This window comes from Gymnoscopelus braueri, assembly GCF_963280865.1.
Source record: "Gymnoscopelus braueri genome assembly, chromosome: 19".
In the NCBI taxonomy this organism is placed as follows: Eukaryota; Metazoa; Chordata; class Actinopteri; order Myctophiformes; family Myctophidae; genus Gymnoscopelus; species Gymnoscopelus braueri.
In genome coordinates, this window is record NC_137621.1 from 50390652 (window position 1) to 50409309 (window position 18658).

The 18658-nt window shown below is 41.4% G+C and overlaps 1 protein-coding gene across 16 annotated transcripts in view; it reads left to right on the plus strand.

The window, feature by feature from the left end:
* kiaa1109 (KIAA1109) overlaps positions 1–18658 on the plus strand; it is a 157602-nt gene that overhangs the window by 37817 nt on the left and 101127 nt on the right. For all 16 annotated transcript variants that reach the window (XR_013932188.1, XM_080415114.1, XM_080415123.1 and 13 more), the window contains exons 28-38: positions 289–595; positions 1131–1341; positions 2371–2657; positions 4445–4718; positions 7151–7288; positions 8488–8558; positions 12968–13141; positions 13856–13976; positions 14922–15071; positions 16886–17013; positions 17409–17611. Coding sequence is in view for 15 of the 16 variants with exons in the window: in XM_080415114.1 (XP_080271240.1) it covers positions 289–595; positions 1131–1341; positions 2371–2657; positions 4445–4718; positions 7151–7288; positions 8488–8558; positions 12968–13141; positions 13856–13976; positions 14922–15071; positions 16886–17013; positions 17409–17611 (2064 nt within the window). In the remaining variant the exon portion in view is untranslated. The remainder of the gene's footprint in view (positions 1–288; positions 596–1130; positions 1342–2370; positions 2658–4444; positions 4719–7150; positions 7289–8487; positions 8559–12967; positions 13142–13855; positions 13977–14921; positions 15072–16885; positions 17014–17408; positions 17612–18658) is intronic.

The following is an 18658-nucleotide window of genomic DNA, read 5'->3' on the forward strand; positions in this document are numbered from 1 at the left end:
CATTGAGAGCTTGTAGAAAGGCTATTTTTGGTCATTTTAAGATTAGAGCATTTGAAGTGGTCAAACTAGCAATTATGTTCAGAAGCATCTTCCATAATATCTTAATCGTCTCGGATATTTAATATAAAAGCAACGGTTAAAGCCTGAATCTGTGATTTCTTCACATGGTTGGCAGTATGTAGAACAGCAGGACCAATATTACTAAAGCATCCTAATTTTACATATTGTGTTCATCGTTTAGGAATCGGTGCTAGTGGCGACAATAATATGTGTGTTTTGAATGTTAAGGTCATGGAGTAGCTGTGAAGAGGGACACCCACTCCCCAGGTCCTCCTCCTGAGCTGCCTGAACGCAGAAGCCAACAACAACAACTACTACTACTACAACAACAACAACAACAACAACAACAACAACAACAACAGCAGCAGCACCACCTGAGTCTCCAGGTGCCCCAGAGGTCCCACAGCTCCGCCTCCTCCTCTGAGGAGAACAGCTCGTCCAGCGCTGCGCTGCCCCTGCTGGCGGGAGAGAGGGACAGCCCCTCGCCCAGCACAGAGGAGCGCGTCTTCCACATGAACGGGAAGAGCACCGCCGAGTGAGTGACGTTCAAACACGCTTACGTACTCAAAAGGTCTCAAACTTTATCATGTCAAAGACCCCAAATGTATGTATTCGGCCACGGACCCTCATCTGTAAAATATGAATTCATATTATATATTATAATATTATTATTATTGGTCCTGACCCAAAAGGGAAATTTGATGTCTTCCTGGGACCCAAGCTAGTGAAAATAGCCGATCTACAAGCTCGATGCAACGCGTTGTTAGCTTGTAGATCTGCTATTTTTACTAGTTCTAAAGTTTTTTTAATATGTATTTTTTAATTGAATATAGATTTTTGAATGAATAATTGTGAAGCAAACCGAAAAAATGTATTGAAAATCTTTTGAAATATATATATATATATATATATATATATATTTTACATAAGAAGTAAAAAAAAGGGTTGCGACCACTGCCTTAACCATACCCTCAAAACCACGCCCCCCACCCGGGCGAAACACCAAAGAAAGAGGGAGTCCCTAATGACGTGAGTGTGTGTGTGTTTTTTAACCCGTGTGTGTCCTGCAGCACCCTTGGCGAGGTCCCAGAGGGCTCTCCGGTGTCTCCCAGCAGCACCCTGGAGCGCTCGTCCCTGCGCTCGCCCCTGCGCTCCCCCCTGAAGCGCCAGTCGTCGGTGCACTCCGGCCGCCTGGGCAGCACCAAGAGCCTGTCGGCCGCCGTGTTCACGGACAACAAGCCCCCGCCCACGCTGTCTGTGGGCGTGCAGTTCAGCAGCGAGGTGCTTGTTTGTTTGTTTGTTTGCTAGATTTTGTAGTTTTTTCTCGACCACAAAATGATAAGAATGTACAGAATGTTATATAGATATCATGTTGTTCAGACAGATGCTAGGTTCATTGTTTACCTGGTATCTTAGTCTCTTTGAGGCCCTACAGTATTCTCTCTGCCCTATACTATATGTGACTATTTATTTACTGTGTTGTTTATTGACTAGAGTTCATGTTTACTCTTATTCTGATCTTGCACTTGTAAGTCGCTCCAGATAAGAGCGTCTGCTAAATGGTAAATAGTAAATTGAAAATGATAAATGGTAAATAGCAAATCATAAATAATAATAGTGTTAATTTCGTCTACTAAAACTGTGACGGAAAATGTTCGTCGACTACCTTTTTTCATTGACGGAAACTAAGTTAAAACTAAGATGTGATGGCTAAAACTAAGACTAAATATATTGACAATTTCGTAAAAAAATAGAAACTAGACTAAAATGATAGGGAGGGACTAGTGGTGCGCTCGGGGTGCACTCTGAAAATTGCAGATCTACAAGCTCACAATGCGTTGTGAGCTTGTAGATTTTTTCAGCATGCAACCAAGTGTAAAATCAGCCATTACGACGCCATCATGGCCCGCCATTTCTTTTGTCAAAATCAATTGTAGATTTATTTGTATTTGTTTTAATTTAGAGTAGCCAATTATTTTATACCCATTTTTTCACACTGCAGATATATAACACGGAACATATACAGAGAAATGACTGACATACAAGGGTACATGCAAGCTCACAACGTGTCACGTTGTGAGCTGCCCACCACCACCTCTGTGGTGGTGGGCAGTGAATTTACCACTGCGCCACCCGAGCGACATCAATTGTAGATTTAGTCGACTAAAATATTATGATATTTAGTCGACTAAAACTAGACTAAAATTAAAACTTTTCAGATGACTAAAATATGACTAAAACTAAACAAGATTTTATTCAAACAGACTATAACTAAACTAAATCAAAATCTGCTGTCTAAATGAACTCTAGGTGTCGCGCAGTGACGAGAACGTGCTGGACTCGCCGCAGCGGCAGCGCCGCAGCTACGGCTCCTTCCCCTTCACACCGTCGGCCGACTCAAACACCTTCCACCAGTACCGCTCGGCCGACTCCAGCATGTCGGTGGCCGACAGCGAGGCCTACTTCTCCGCCACCGAGGACTTCGAGCCCATCAGCAGCGCCGACGAGGGCCCCGGCACATACCCGGGGCGCAAGAAGAAGAGGCGGCAGCAGATGCAGCAGCCGCAGACGCAGCCCTACCACATGGAGAACTACAGGTCAGTGGTGTAAAGTAACTGTAGTGAGTATATGTACTCGATTTTGAGGTATTTTTTGCTTTACTGGAGTATTTCCGATTTTCAGTACTTTTACTTCTACTCCGCTGCATCTCAGAGGCAAATATTGCACATTTACTCCACTACAATTATTTGAAAACTTTAGTTATTTTGCAATTATTATATTATAAAACATACATTAACCACTTTAGCCCTATTTTATACCTAGGCTATTTGAACATAGCCGATCTACAAGCTCACAACGTGTCACATTGCGACGAGTTGTGAGCTTGTAGATCTGCTATTTTCAAACAGTTTAGTACTTTTACTTTTGGTACTTTAAAGGACAACTTTGTTTTTTTACAACCAAGGTTTATGTTTTAGCTTGTAATTAAAGTAAATAAAAGATGAGTGTTAAAAAAAATCATTTACTGCTTTCTATAGTTTTAGCAATTTTCACGATCTTTTTTACAGTGGGCGGGGGCATTTGGGCAGGTGGCTAAATATGTCTTTTTTTACACAATAACCCGGCGATTTCTTTATTATTATTTACAGTAGCTCTTCTAGCCCCCTCACATCTGGCCATCAAAGACCACAGGACTTTTTTATTGTGTAAAAAAATCATATTTAGCCACCTGCACGAATGCCCCCGCCCACTGGAAAAAATATCACGAAAATTGCTAAAACTATAGAAGGCAGTAAATGAAAAATGTTTAACACTCATCTTTTTTACTTTTTACTTTAATTACAAGCTAAAACATAAACCTTGGTTGTAAAAAAATGAAGTTGTCCTTTAAGTAAATTTTTATACCAATATGTTTGTACTTTTACGCAAGTACATTTTGAATTCCGGACTTACTTGTAACGGAGTATTTCTATATTGCAGTATTGATACTCTTACTTACGTAAAATATCTGAGTACTTTTTCCACCACTGGACACAACCCTATCACATATAGAACTACAGGTCAGTGCTCAAACAACCCTATCACATGGAGAAGTACTGTACAGGTCAGTGCTCAAAGCAGACACAACCAGTGGTGTAAAGTAACTAAGTACATGCACTCAAGTACTGTACTTAAGTACAATTTTGACACAACCCTATCACATATCACAAACTACAGGTCAGTGCTCGAAAGGGCATATGGCAGTCTGTCTCCAGTTAAAATTTTATTTTTGTTAACATTTATTGAACTGAATGTTGGCTAAGTGCAACATTCAAGGATGTGACCTGCACACAAGATGATGATTACACAAGCATTTCTATACACCTGTTACATTTGATTATATACTGGTCTATCAGTATGTACAATAACTGTAATAGAGTATTAAGATACAGCTATTATTGTACTATACATAGAGATAGAGTATCTGAAAGCATATATATATAGTATATTAAAAACATACATATTCAGAATGTTATTATCATAAGCAGGTGTGTACATATTATTTAAAAACATTACAGTAAGAAAGAACACATATCAGCAGGTAGTGTTTCTTAACTCATTCAGTGCCCGGCTTATTTATGGCAGTTTGGCTCTGAGTGCATGGAGCAGAATATTTTCAAATCATGATATCTTTTTTTTGGGACGTCTTAGACGTCCAGTGGCACTCAGGGCTTATGTTAAAACGGACGTCTTAGACGTCCAGTGGCACTGAATGAGTTAAGGTGCTGTTTCAAAGGCCAGTTTGTGCCACACGGGAAGGTAACCCCACACATTTCACATGGTAAAAATTTTCAAAATGCCATGGTTGACGTGGTTAATGGTTGTATCTGTCCCTCTCCTACAGTCGGAGCTCCATATACCACAGTGTGGAGGGTCCGCTGACCTACATGCTGAACGGAGAGCTGATCACGGAGCCTCGGCTGCTGCCTCTGCCCCCCATGCTGCCCCCGCTGCCCCCCCAGCCCCTGCCCAGCCACACGTCCCAGGCCAGCTTTGTGTCGGCGCTGGCCATGGAGGAGGAGAGCTCCGTGGAGGCGGAGAAGACGGCTGAGCCGGGACCGGTCACTCGACAGCCCCACGTCATGGCCTGCTACCACAGCTACCTCGCCCACTACCAGGTACAAACTACCTTCTAGAAACTACCACAACTACCTCATACTGCCAAGAGTGGAAGTTCAGTATACAGAACGTCTTATAATAACCACTGAGGACACAAAAAAACTGCTACAGAGCATGAACATTTACAAATCTCCAGGGCCTGATGCAATACATCCTAGGATTGTAAAGGAACTAGCTAGTGTGATTGCTGAACCAGTAACAATGCTATTTAATAACACTTTGGAGGAAGCGACTGTACCTTGTGGTTGGAAAGAGGCACAAATCAGTGCAATTTTCAAGAAAGGAAGTAAGGCAATAGCAGGGAATTATAGACCTGTTAGTCTGACATCTGTGTTATGTAAAACAATGGAAAAATTAATTAGGGCATACATTGTAGATCATATGAAGTCCAATAAGCTCTTAAGTAATAAACAGTATGGTTTTATATCTGGAAGATCGACTACACTACAACTTCTCACGGTTCTTGATAAATGGTCAGCAGCTTTAGATAGAGGAGAGTCAGTTGATTGCATATATATGAACTTCCAAAAAGCTTTTGATAAAGTTCCCCATAAGAGACTAATATCAAAATTAAGGTCCTACTGCATAGATGACAGAGTTATCAGTTGGATACAAGATTTTCTTAGTAATAGGAAACAGCAGGTGGTGGTTAATGGAGCCACTTCAGATTGGAAGGCAGTGACCTCTGGAGTCCCACAGGGATCCGTATTAGGCCCTGTGCTTTTTGTTATTTACATAATTGATTTACCAAGTGTGATACAATCTGATGCCTACCTTTTTGCGGATGACACGAAAATATTTAGAATTATTACCAAGGACACGGACATAGCTCAACTTCAAGCAGATCTCCAAAATACTAGCAATTGGTGTGATAGGCGGCTATTGAAATTAAATCCAGACAAATGTAAACAATTACACATTGGGAAAACAAGTGCCAACTTGGCCAACTATACAGTTGGAGATTTGGTGATTCATCAAATAGAGGAAGAAAAGGACATACTGTAGGAGTTGTCGTTGACAATTCATTAGAATTTCAAACGCACATCTCTGAAAAAGTAAAAAAAGCAAATTCCATGTTGGCGATAATCAGAAGAACTTTTTTAAACTTACGTAAATAATTATTTATACCATTATACAAATCCTTGGTGAGATCTCATCTTGAATTTGCAATCTTAGTCTGGTGTCCTTATAAAATCAAATATATAGAGAAAATTGAGAAGGTTCAGAGAAGGGCTACTAAATTAATTCCAGGTCTGAAAGAAATGTCATATGAAGAAAGGTTAAGACATTTACAGTTACCAACGTTAGTATATAGGAGACACAGAGGAGATATGATTGAGGTCTATAAACTTGTTCACCAGATATATGACTTCACAGCCGAGCCTGTTGTCCACTTCTGGGACAATAGGTACGAGCTGAGAGGGAATTCCCTAAAATTGCTACCACTACACTGTAACTCTGAAAAGAGAAAGAATTTCTTTACACTTCGAGCTGTAAGAACATGGAACAAACTTCCTGAGGAAGTGGTCCAGGCTCCTTCAGTCAATACCTTCAAGAATAGACTTGACAAATTCTGGTCATCAAAAGACTTTCTGTACAATTATAGGGCTGGCTTGTAACTTCATAGACTGGTTAAAAAACATATTTTAACATTTTTTAATGTAAAAATGAAATTATGCGTGTACCGTATGTATATTGGGGGATTGTATGTGGGTTGTGGGGTGGGGTGGGTTGAAGGGTAGTATATTGTGAATTGTGAATGTCGCAATTTGAAAATAAATATTTATATTGTGTTGAGTCTGGCGTAGAGGATTGCATCCTGTGCCAGATATTTTTCAATAAATTTCAATAAATAAATAAATTTCAATAAATACACTACCAGGTACTAACTACCTTTTAGAAACTACCACAACTACCTCGCCCACTACCAGGTACTAAATACCTACTAGAAACTACCACACCTACTTCACACACTACCAGGCACTACCTACTACCGGCTAGAAACGAATACCTCACATACTACCAGGTACAAACTACTTACTAGAAACTAGCTCACACACTACCAGGTGCTAGCTCGTGTCTGCTACACACATTGCATAGGGCACCCACTGCCCTGGCCTACCCTTTCCAGTGACTACATTGATAGTGTGATTTGCAAAGATTATGACAGAGAGGGCCCCCTCATTAGGCCCCCTCATTAACCAAACACTGTTTTGTTTCATTTTACATATAAAATGTTTCGCCTTCATACAAACCTAGTATTTGGCATAGAATGGAGGGTCTAAACTAGTCATCACTCTTATACAATGACTCCGACACCGCTTGCATTTGTCATTTCAACTGAAACCTTCATACAGGTGACTATCAACAATATCCCACAGTGTGCCTTATATTTTGTCGTGTCCAACTAAGACAACTTTGGTTCACTTAGGTTTCTAACTGGTCTGTGAAGCAGCCGACCAATAAGAGGACCTCTAAGTCCTCTCTGCATCGCCCCCTGGATCTGGACACGCCCACCAGCGAGGAGAGCTCCACCTCCTTTGACCAGCTGTCTGTTCCCACCTTTAAGGTGAGATGATTTAAACGTGAAGTCAACATCCTAACTCTGTCTGCTCCTCCTGTATGGGTCCATTTGGAACCCCCTCAAGGAACCCTGAGAGTCCCTGAACCTCACTTTGAGAACCACTGTCCTAGATTTAGTTTTTGATGTGCCCAAATGACATGCCCATAATAGCCAGGTTCAAAGTGGTTCAGTGTACAGTGTGTCTAATTGGAGAAGCCTATGATAAGCAAGGGATAATCAATGTAGAGCAGGGGTCTTCAACCTTTTCAGGCCAGGGACCCCCAAACTGATGGGGAGATGGAGCAGGGACCCCCTACCTCGTACGGTAGGGGGGGCTACCACATATATTGTATATTTATGTATAAAATTGTGTTTTATATTGCCTGCTCCTACGCACCTGCCCCAGTAGGTGTGCAAAATAAAAATATTATGAAAAAAAAATCTCTACAAAATATGTATAAACATACCATGTATGTTATTGTGCATTTTGCCTCCGTTTATCTGTATGCTACGGATTAATGTTATGTTTAAAGACAATTTGACATTTTTGAAAAAAAAAAAAAAAAAAGTATACATTTTTTTTTCAAACAAAAATATTGTTTAATCAAACAACAATTTCGCGGACCCCCTGCAGTACCTCCACGGACCCCCTAGGCGTCGCGGACCCCCTGTTGAAGACCTCTGATGTAGAGCTTTCTGTTTCAGTACAGCTGGTCATTATTGAGAAATAAACCCAGAACGGGTGATTAGACCCCGACACATCCCACATATTACACACCTACCTAATAAAGAAATGAATAAATTGACCCAAAAGTAACTAAACAAAGGATTTCATTGCTTACGGTAATGAAAGTATTCCATTAATTTATGACAGGCGCATCATCGCAACACGGTCGCCTCGAAAAACAACGGGAAGTGTCGATAAAATAGAATCAATAGTTGGTTACTGCATTGTCTATTTCTCGCTTCAAATGTTTTTGAAAACATTGTTGAGAACAATGCTTGGCTGTAAATGACATTGTGTGTTTGTTTACATGGCTGCCATGTTGGATACCGCACACAATCAAGCAGCGTAGATTGATATGAGCCAGGTGCTCTTGAGTCTTTGATTAAACAGTCTGTTATTAAGTACATATAATAAGAATCGAGCATTAAACCATGATTTGATATTCATGTGTTAACATTAGTGTGGTTTGTGATTGCAGGTGGTGAAGCATGGCCTCACAGCCAGCTCTCTCCTGGACAGAGGCATTCAGCTCATGGGAGACCCTAACAGGTAAGCAAACATCTTTAACCACTTAACACTCGCATGACTGAAGTTTCATACTCCTCCACCAAGCCTGAAAAACGATCATTTTGATCCCCAAATCAGGCTATCCTATTGGCCACTGTCTCCCCTCTGGGCTCCAGACTAGTTCACACTTTCTCCCCCAAACAGTGGGGGGTTCCATTGTCTTCTAAATAGCCATTAACATCTCAATTGCACTCTGCTGCAGGCAGAAACATTATAAAATAGTAATGTAGTATATATATATATATAAAATAGTATTATAAAATGTAATGGTAACTGCAGATTCTGTATGTAAAATCTTTATTTAAAAAAAGCGTATAAAACAGCGCAATCTGTAGCGTAGATTTTGCCAAAATTTGGCAACCCATTTCACTGTCTGTTTCACTGAAGAGTTTAATGTGACATTAAACTCTTCAGTGAAACAGACAGTGAAATGGGTTGCCAAATTTTGAGAGAGAAATAAGCAGGCAGGTCTATGAAAATGTTACTGCATACGTTGTGCCCTGAAAACAGTGAGACATGAAGCAGTAGGCTAGTGTGTATTTCTGTCTGACTCCTATATGTGAGCAGGCCTGGTGTTTCGGGCATCAACTCGCGAGTTGAAAAACAGTAGAAACTAGCTAAATAACTTTTTTGGTTGGTCGTTGGCCCATTGTTCTCCGGTTACAAGCCTAATCCCCACCCATCAGTTTCGCTCCTCTCTGTGGTGGTGTAAAGTTACTAAGTACATTTACTCAATTACTGTACTTAAGTACAATTTTGAGGTATTTTACTTTACTGGAGTAATATCCACTGGGTGAATATTCAACCTGAAACTAACTTCACCACGGTGGGAAGCGGCTAGCCCTGGTCCAGAGCGTTAGTCAGTTCCCTCAAGTTCCCTCAAGAGTAGTGAAAATAAACAAAACCATTTCGCTACTCACCGAAACAAAGGCTGTTTTGTGTTGTTGAAAGTCTATTCTCGGAGGTGGGAAGCCTCTCAGCACCCCACCTACTCTGTAAAATACACTTTTTGGGCAGAAAATAAAATATGTCCGCGAGACGGAAATTATTTGTATTTACTCCACAGTGCCCTCTACAGATTTGGTTAATGGTAAGTTCAAATTGTCCAGATCTGTAGAGGGCGCAGTGGAGTAAATAAAAATAATCTCACTACACTTTTTCGGGACAGAATCTAGTTGTATAAACAATATAACATTGTAGCGAACACAGCAGCTACAGTAGGTGAGGGCAGCCCCAGCTAAACAACAGGCCGCTCGACGTTCGTATGGAAGTATTTCACTGAAGATGTGGCCAAAACAACAGTGGAGTAACGAGGCTAGGAGCTAGCATTGTTAGCTCGCCGCCAAGCGTCATGGCAGAACGTACACCTGGTGTTTGCATTTCTCCATTTACAACTCGTACATCTACATAAACGTTCATATTTCAAATATAAAGTGCTTATCTCATGGCCAGGGATGTTACAATTCTGTTCGGGTAACCCATAAGTACCCATAATCTCCGTACTGTCCAAAAAAAAACATTTTAATCCGATCGGTGGCCATTTTCTCCGTATTTTCTCCATGCTTTCAACTACGTGACCCTATCGGTTGGGAGGTGTAATTGCACTCTGATACACTATAACTCTATGAGCAAATGATCGCCAATCGGATTAAAATGCTTTTTATTGAACAATACAGAAGTTACGGGTACTTATACCCAACCGAAGTAAATTGTAACATCCATGGCCACGGAATAAGAACTTTATATTTGAAATCCGAACTTTTATGTAGATATACGGGCTGTAAATGGAGAAAGTGCAAAAAACAGGTTGAAGTTTCGTCATGACTGTCATAATATGACCGTCAAGTAATGCTGCTATAAATCTAGTAGCAGCAAGAGAACTATAGTAACTTGTAAACAACCCAGTGTGCAAACTGTGCACAAAACACGTGGGCAGCTATATTATTATTACCATTATAATGTAATTATATATATATAATTATAATAATAATAATAATAATAGAAAGACGTGAAAAACAAGCCCAAAGTCGCTTATAATAAGCAGACATGGCAACATAGACTTGCATAGACTCGCTGCACAGCTCGTCTACGGGCCGCTCTGCGGGGGGTCTAGAGGTGTCAACTGCTCTTGCCTGGGGGAGAGAGGGGGAGAGCGGTCAATTTAGCCGAAATATAACGGCTGGGATGGTATATATGGTATATATTTCATATTTATAATACGTTTCAGAAGAAAAAAAAAACGGAGATGATTTGAAACAAATATTTAGGAAAAGTCATGAAAGGGGAACTTTCTCAGAGCTTCATGAGAGAAGATAATCCACTTTAAATTCTCAATCGGTCATATTGATAGCTTAGTCATGCAAGTGTTAAAGCCCATATGGTTGACCGGAGTCTCGCAGGGTTCTATACTAGTGTGTTTTCTGTCATTATGGGGAAAGCGTTTGGTGAAAACTGCCGATCGACAAGACGTTGCTGAATTTGTACTTAAATAATTCTAATATATATATATTTTTGTGATGGATGATATGAACGATATGTCTTTATGAACTAAAATTAGGCTACATTATTTTGCGCTACCAGTACAGGCGCTTCATGTCCAGTTACACAGGAGGCGGTTTCATCCAGACCCATTGAAAGAGTTAAATGTCTCTTTGATCTCGCCGCGATGCGTTCACGTTAATTCAGCGGTATTCTTTTTCTTGCTGTTATCTCTGACCACTAAGCTTACAGAAACAAATTCAAAATCAACTGTAAGATGGTTTTGGCAATAAATGTTTAATATTAAGTGAATATTCTCCATTTACAGTGGAAGACAAGATTATGGGCCACTCACTCTCTCTCTCTCAGTAACTCGGGCTCCGTCTATTTACGATCGTAACCTATACAGAACGGCGTAGCGTTACATATTCAGGTCAATTAACTTGACTTACCTGATCATCTCAGCATATTAAGTCAAGTGACAACAAGCACTACATCAAGATGATGTCAACATTGAAGCAAACCAACGCTGATCAGGATTATCCGAAGAGAGTCCTGCAACTTCACTCTATACCACAGATTGCATCGTCTCCCAAAAAAGAACAGATTTACAAGCTATAATTTTAGCTTGGGCAGTTATTTTTAGCTGTAAGCTAAATTGTTTTGATTTTGATGCAATACCTTGTCAACCAGTAGGTGTCCTACCTGACCACAGAATATAATAAATGTCTCACTATAGAAGAGCTGGTAGACCAACTACAATATAACTAACACAACTGTGGTGTGTTAGTTATGTTATTAATATACTCTACCAAACAGAATGGTAAAATATGTGTGTGTGTGTGTGTGTGTGTGTGTGTGTGTGTGTGTGTGTGTGTGTGTATATATATATATATATATATATATATATATATATATATATATATATATTATTTATTCATTATTATGCTTTTAAAATACTTGTATTATTCTCAGCATCATCCTTTATTCCATCCATAGCCAATAACCTGATTTATGTGCATACAAATTGGACAAAAAAAATTAAAATGATGATCAGTATTTGCTTGCAGCATTAATGGTGCTTTTTTGTTAAAACTAAAAGTGTGTTGTTAACTCGTTCACTGCCAGACTTATTTCTGTCTGTATTTGCCCACTGCCAGCAATTTAGTATTTTATTCATTACGATCGCAAGTCCAATCGTTTGTAAACACACAGCCTATACATATGTGCACGCCACTCAGACAACAAGCATTCCGCCTTCCTGCAGCCCAGCGTAAAAACACCATGTATCGTAACGTGAACGGACGCCTCACTTACTTTTTCACCTCGCCACAGACCTCGCTACATCCCTTATGATCGGAAATGACGTCAATCTTCGATTGACGTCATTCCGTATCCGGGTGAAATGTATCACTACGAGAGATGAAGGACGGTGAGATCTTTATAAAATCAAAGTTTTTTCAAAATGACGTTTTTTACATTCTTGGCAGAATTGGTAATTGGAAATAATTACGTTTTTTACGTTCTTGGCAGGGAATGAGTTAAAAGCTAACAAACAGAAAATACATTTTCTGGTGGTTTGCCAATTTCATGCAAACAGTAGACGGTAGCTTCAATTGTAGTCATTTCTTTGTGTCATCACTTCCAATTGCACTTGTTTAATCTGTATCTTGTGTGAGTTTCCTAAATACCTTAAACATGCATTTTATGTTTATTAAAGAGCTCGAGAGACGGGGAGACCCCTGTTACTGAACAAACACCCTATAGCAGTCATTACAATATATACCTATTTAACATCAAATATCAATCAAATCAAATCAATCACTTACTGCACCTTGTCATCTTCGGAACGTGATCAAACATAAGGTGACGTGTGTGTGTGCGTGTGTGCGTGTGTGTGGTGTCCTGTGCAGCACCCCCTACACCCCTCTGGACAAGAAGGCCATGGAGAACACAGACGAGGACACCAGCACAGAGGACTGGACTTTGGAGCAGCCTCTGGCCCAGACCAGGACTACCGCCATTGTGGAGGTGAAGGGAGCCATCAACATGGTGCTCACGCCCCTCGTAGCCGAGGCCCTCGACAGGTACAGCACTGTCCTTGTTATTCTGTCACTGTGGACAAGTACGTTCGGGACGGCAACTCGCTCGCTTTAGCTCGCTCGGTGGCCCCTTACGTGGCGACAATTCCCTTGAGACTGCGCGCCTCCGAAATGGTTTAGTCACAATGGGGGAGATGCGAGGCGGCTATGCACGGAATTTCGGGTTTTTCCGTGTCTATTCACGGAATTTCAAAAACGTTCAAAGAGAACGTTTCCTCTGGAGATCGGGTTGAAATAGCAGATATACAAGCTCATAGCGTGGCACGAGTGCCGCACTATGAGCTTGTAGATCTGCATTTTTTTTAAACTGTGGAAAATGTGTGCAAATCTTTAAATATATATATTTTCAAAGCATCATTTGTAACTCAAATCTTATCATATCATCATATTTTGAGATGGGGGTCCGCGGCCAAATACAAATCATTTTGGGGGTCCTTGACATGAAAACGTTTGAAAACCCCCGATTATAGCAACATAAGTTTAAAATAAAAACACTGTTAGGATTTAGACACTCGGTGCCGCGCTATGAGCTTGTATATCTGCTATTTCTGAATAGCCAAATAAATCTAAAATGACACAGATGCGTTCCCGGTCTTAATGGGTTAAGGCTGTGTGTGTGTGTGCATGATTTTGTGTTTATAATGATGATTACAATATGCAGTATGCAGTGTTACCAGCAGTGTGCTTGGTTGCTTTCAGGTACATAGAGTCCATGGTTCACTTTGCCAGCATTCGCCATCCTGCCGCCATTCTGGACGACCTTCACAACAAGGTCCTCAACGAAGCCTACCAGATCAGCAAGTCCACCGTCACCGAGTCTGTAAGAAACACACACACACACACACACACACACACACACACACACACACACACACACACACACACACAGAGAGAGAGTCTTTAGCTCTGCTCTGTGGTATTTAACATAGACTGTTAATGATTAAATAATGCTCTAACATTGATCTGTATTTTCCCACCTTTCAGCCTTCACCAGGTTCATATTTTCGCTGTCGGGTGGTAACATTGTATGTCTAAAACCATTTATTTTCCAAGTGAAAATAGCCGTTAAAAGCTCACAACGCGTCACAGCGCGACCTGTTATTAGCTTGTGATCTGCAGTTTTCACTACTTATGTGCGACACTCTTGTATGAAGGTTTCTGCCCGACAGCATGATGAGTGAGTTTGCAGATAGGCTATTGTTTTTTTCTTCAAATTGATTAGAATAGATTTTGTACTTTGTTGCATACTATTGGTCAAAACATGGGTAATTGGCGGTCTAGGACTATCCTAAATTGGGATCAACATTGGACCAAACAATCTGGCATCGGTTGGGCTCTAATACTGAATCCGACAATAGTATGAGGTTTTAATTGCATTAACAATGAACATTGTTGGTGTAGGGCTGGTGTAGCGCCCAGGATCACTTAGGAAATTGGCACCGGGTGAAAAGAATTGGTTACAAAAATCTCGGGATAAAAATAAAATAAAAAAATAAATAAAATGAACATAAATAAATAGATACATACAGAGATGTTGACATAATTATTGTCAGTTTTATCTTTCAACAGTGTAAGGGGAAATAGTTTTATAAAAAAACTAAACCAAACAAAACAGAAACATCTCTGTTGCTTGCAAGCTTCACATTTACAAAACAAATTAAAATATAATACACCTTTCAAATCATATAACTACTGCATTTATTATATTTTTTTGTTTATCCTATATATGTAATAATTCCTGTGTCATACCCCTCCCCTCACACAGAGTCAAGCAGCCAAGCAGGAGCACAAGCTGTCTAAGACAGAGGCTCCCCCTGCAGGGTCTCTCCACACGGCCCACGGCCAGACTGACCTGTCTGCCAAAACCGATAACGTCAAGATCAAAGGCCTCCAAGCTAACGTTTCCATCCCCAAGGTGAGAATAGCCGACCTCCAAGCTCACAACACTTCCGCATCCGCGACTCGTTGCGAGTTTGTCGGTCACCGTCGCACCATCGCGCGCCAGAATAAATGAGGTCTGCTGCATTAACCACCATTCCAAACTGACCTCTCTGTTCTGGCAATGCCATTATAGGCTACACGTTTGGGAAATAGCAGGTCTATAAGCTTGTAGATCTGCTATTTTCACTATTCACTGTACAGCAAAGTATTCTGTGGCTCTCAAACCTTTTCATTTCCAGGACCCCCAGTTTACTATGCATTAGGCTAAGGACCCTCATAACTAAGAGTGTACAAATGGAACAAGTCCATTTGGTTCCATTTGTACACTCTCAAGGTCCTTACACACCGGGGCGATTTTTTCGTGCGAATAATACGCTTTTTTTAAAAACCTTATAAAGTCAATGCAAGCGTACATGGCGCGGAAAAGCGAAGCGAAAAAGCGTCTTTTAATTATTCGGAACGAGTCCGAATTTTGCGTATATTCGCCACATTCGCCGGTGTGTAAGGACCTTCAGAGTTACCAGTCATTTAGTTGGGGACCACTGAGAGAGACAATGTATGAGAGACAGACAGTAGGACAGCTTAGAGGGAGAGAGACGGATAGGAAGACAGTGTAGGAGGGACAGACAATAGGACAGCTGTGAGGGAGACAGTGTATGAGAGACAGAGAGTAGAAAAGCTGAGAGGGAGACAGTGTAGGGGGGACAGACAGTAGGAAAGCTGAGAGGGAGACAGTATAGTAGAGACAGAGAGTAGGAAAGCTGAGAGGGAGACAGTATAGTAGAGACAGAGAGTAGAAAATCAGAGAGGGAGACAGTGTATGAGAGACAGAGAGTAGAAAAGCTGAGAGGGAGACAGTGTAGGGGGGACAGACAGTAGGAAAGCTGAGAGGGCGACGGTGCAGGAGAGACAGACAATATAAAAGCTGAGAGGGAGACAGTGTAAGAGACATAGACAGTAGGAAAGCTGAGAGAGAGACAGTGCAGGAGAGACATACAGTATGAAAGCTGAGAGGGAGACAGTATAGTAGAGACAGGCAGTAGGAAAGCTGAGAGGGATACAGTGTAGGAGAGACAGACTGTAGGAAAGCTGGTAGAGAGACAGCGTAAGAGAGACAGACAGTAGGACAGTTGAGAGGGAGACAACATAGGAGAGACAGACTGTAGGAAAGCTGGAAGGGAGACAGCGTAGGAGAGACAGACTGTAGGAAAGCTGAGAGACAGACAGCGTAGGAGAGTCAGACTGTAGGAAAGCTGGGAGGGAGACAGCGTAGAAGAGACAGACAGTAGGAAAGCTGAGAGGGAGACAGTGTAGGAGAGTCAGACTGTAGGAAAGCTGGGAGGGAGACAGCGTAGAAGAGACAGACAGTAGGAAAGCTGAGAGGGAGACAGTGTAGGAGAGTCAGACTGTAGGAAAGCTGGGAGGGAGACAGCGTAGAAGAGAGACAGTAGGAAAGCTGAGAGGGAGAGAGCGTAGAAGAGACAGACTGTAGGAAAGCTGAGAGGGAGACAGTGTAGGAGAGACAGACAGTAGGAAAGCTGAGAGGGAGACAGTGTAGGAGAGACAGACAGTAGGAAAGCTGAGAGGGAGACAGTGTAGGAGAGACAGACAGTAGGAAAGCTGAGAGGGAGACAGTGTAGGAGAGACAGACAGTAGGAAAGCTGAGAGGGAGACAGTGTAGGAGAGACAGACTGTAGGAAAGCTGAGAGGGAGACAGCGTAGGAAAGCTGAGAGGGAGACGGTTCAGTATAGGAGTTATTAATGAGGTTTTGTGGTGCTTTATTGCAGGTGAACTTGTGTCTGCTCCAAGCGTCGGTGGAGGAGGGCTCTCCATCGTCCTCCGGCAAGTCTGTCACTCACGTGTCTCTGGTGGCGTTGTGCTTTGACAGGATCGCTACTCAGTTCAGAATGAACAGGTAACACTTCAACCCAATCCCTTTTTGAGCTCAGCACCTTTCTGTGGATGAAAGGAAAACCTGGCAGATACATAGTACATATCGTTTTGGCCGATGCATCGTCCAATATTTGATGGTGTCGACAGTTATGCAGCCGAAGTGTCCCGATTTATTTTACCCTTTTAAAAGTTTTCAAAGATAGCAGATCTACAATTTCACTACACAATGTGTTGTGGGCTTGTACATACGGTAGGCTATTTCTGAAAATGTTTGTGTGTGCTGGGGGGTCCCGAGTTGGTGTTGGCTAGACCACACTCTCGCATCGCATTCTAGACGCGAGGATCAATTATGATCCAAAAAACCCACTGAACATCTGTAGCACCAGAGTGAGACCTGTGTCATTTATGGTGTCTCAGGGGCATCGTAGAGGAGAACCCCAACAGCGCCGAGCACGGCCAGCAGTCGGCCATGTTGGAGAAATACGCCTCAGCCACCAAGATGCAGCCGCAGTCTTCGGGCTCGCTGCGCTCCAACGCCGGCATTGAGAAGGGCAAGGAGATCGCCGCGCGGCTCAACATCCACAGGATCCACAGCCAGCTCCGAGGACTGGACTCCACCGGTGGGTTCCCCCACCGCCTCACCCGCACCCACACGTCATGATCCAAAAAGGAACATGACGAAAAATGACCTTCGACTACCTTTTTTCCACTGAGGAAAACAAAACAAAAACTAAGCTATGATGACTAAAACTATGACTAAATATCAGTGGTGGAAAAAGTACTCAAATGTTTTTAATTAAGTAAAAGTATCAATACTGCAATGTAGAAGTACTCTGTTACAAGTAGAAGTCCGCAATTCAAAATGTACTTGAGTAAAAGTACAAAAGTATTGGTATCAATAGCAGGCTGTGATGGCGTTGTAATGACTGATTTATACTTAGCTGCGTGGCGAGAATAGCTGATCTACAAGCTCACAGCATGTCGTGCTGCGACGCGCTGTGTGCTTAGATCCTCTATTTAGGGAGCGCGACACCCACGCGCAACCAAGCATAAAATGACTTGTCCAATTCTACTGCTTCTAACAGTGTCAATATATTTTGTCAGCAAATAAAAACGAAAGGGAGAAAAGGTAGTCAACGAAAAATTTTCGTCATAGTTTTAGTCGACAAAATTAACACTACTGTATTTTGCTCTACAAATAGCCAATCAACATCTACACGCTCATAAGGCATGGAGCACGCCATTATAATAACAATCTTGCAACGTTCCAAAGTAAAATCCTGAGTTGAATTAACACTGAGGATTTTCCTGTTTGGAGCACAGAGAATTCTATGAACATAGCATTGGTTTATTTTATTGCTAATAATAATAATAATGAACTGTATTTTGTTGCTGTCCGGCATAAATCCTCACATCTCCATATTTTGTTTTACAAATCTCTTTATTATTTTTTAGCAGATAGGAAAGACAGCATATAGATCAAAGTAACAAAGAGGTCTGCATCATATCTCCGTATTTAAACTTTTTTAGGTTATTTCGTAAAGATTTGCGATGCGTTGTGAGCTTGCAGATCTGCTATTTTCACTATTTTAAAATGTTTTTTAAAATATATATATTTTTAAACGGTTTTGGACATATTATAACAAGTTTTCCACCAGACAGTGACA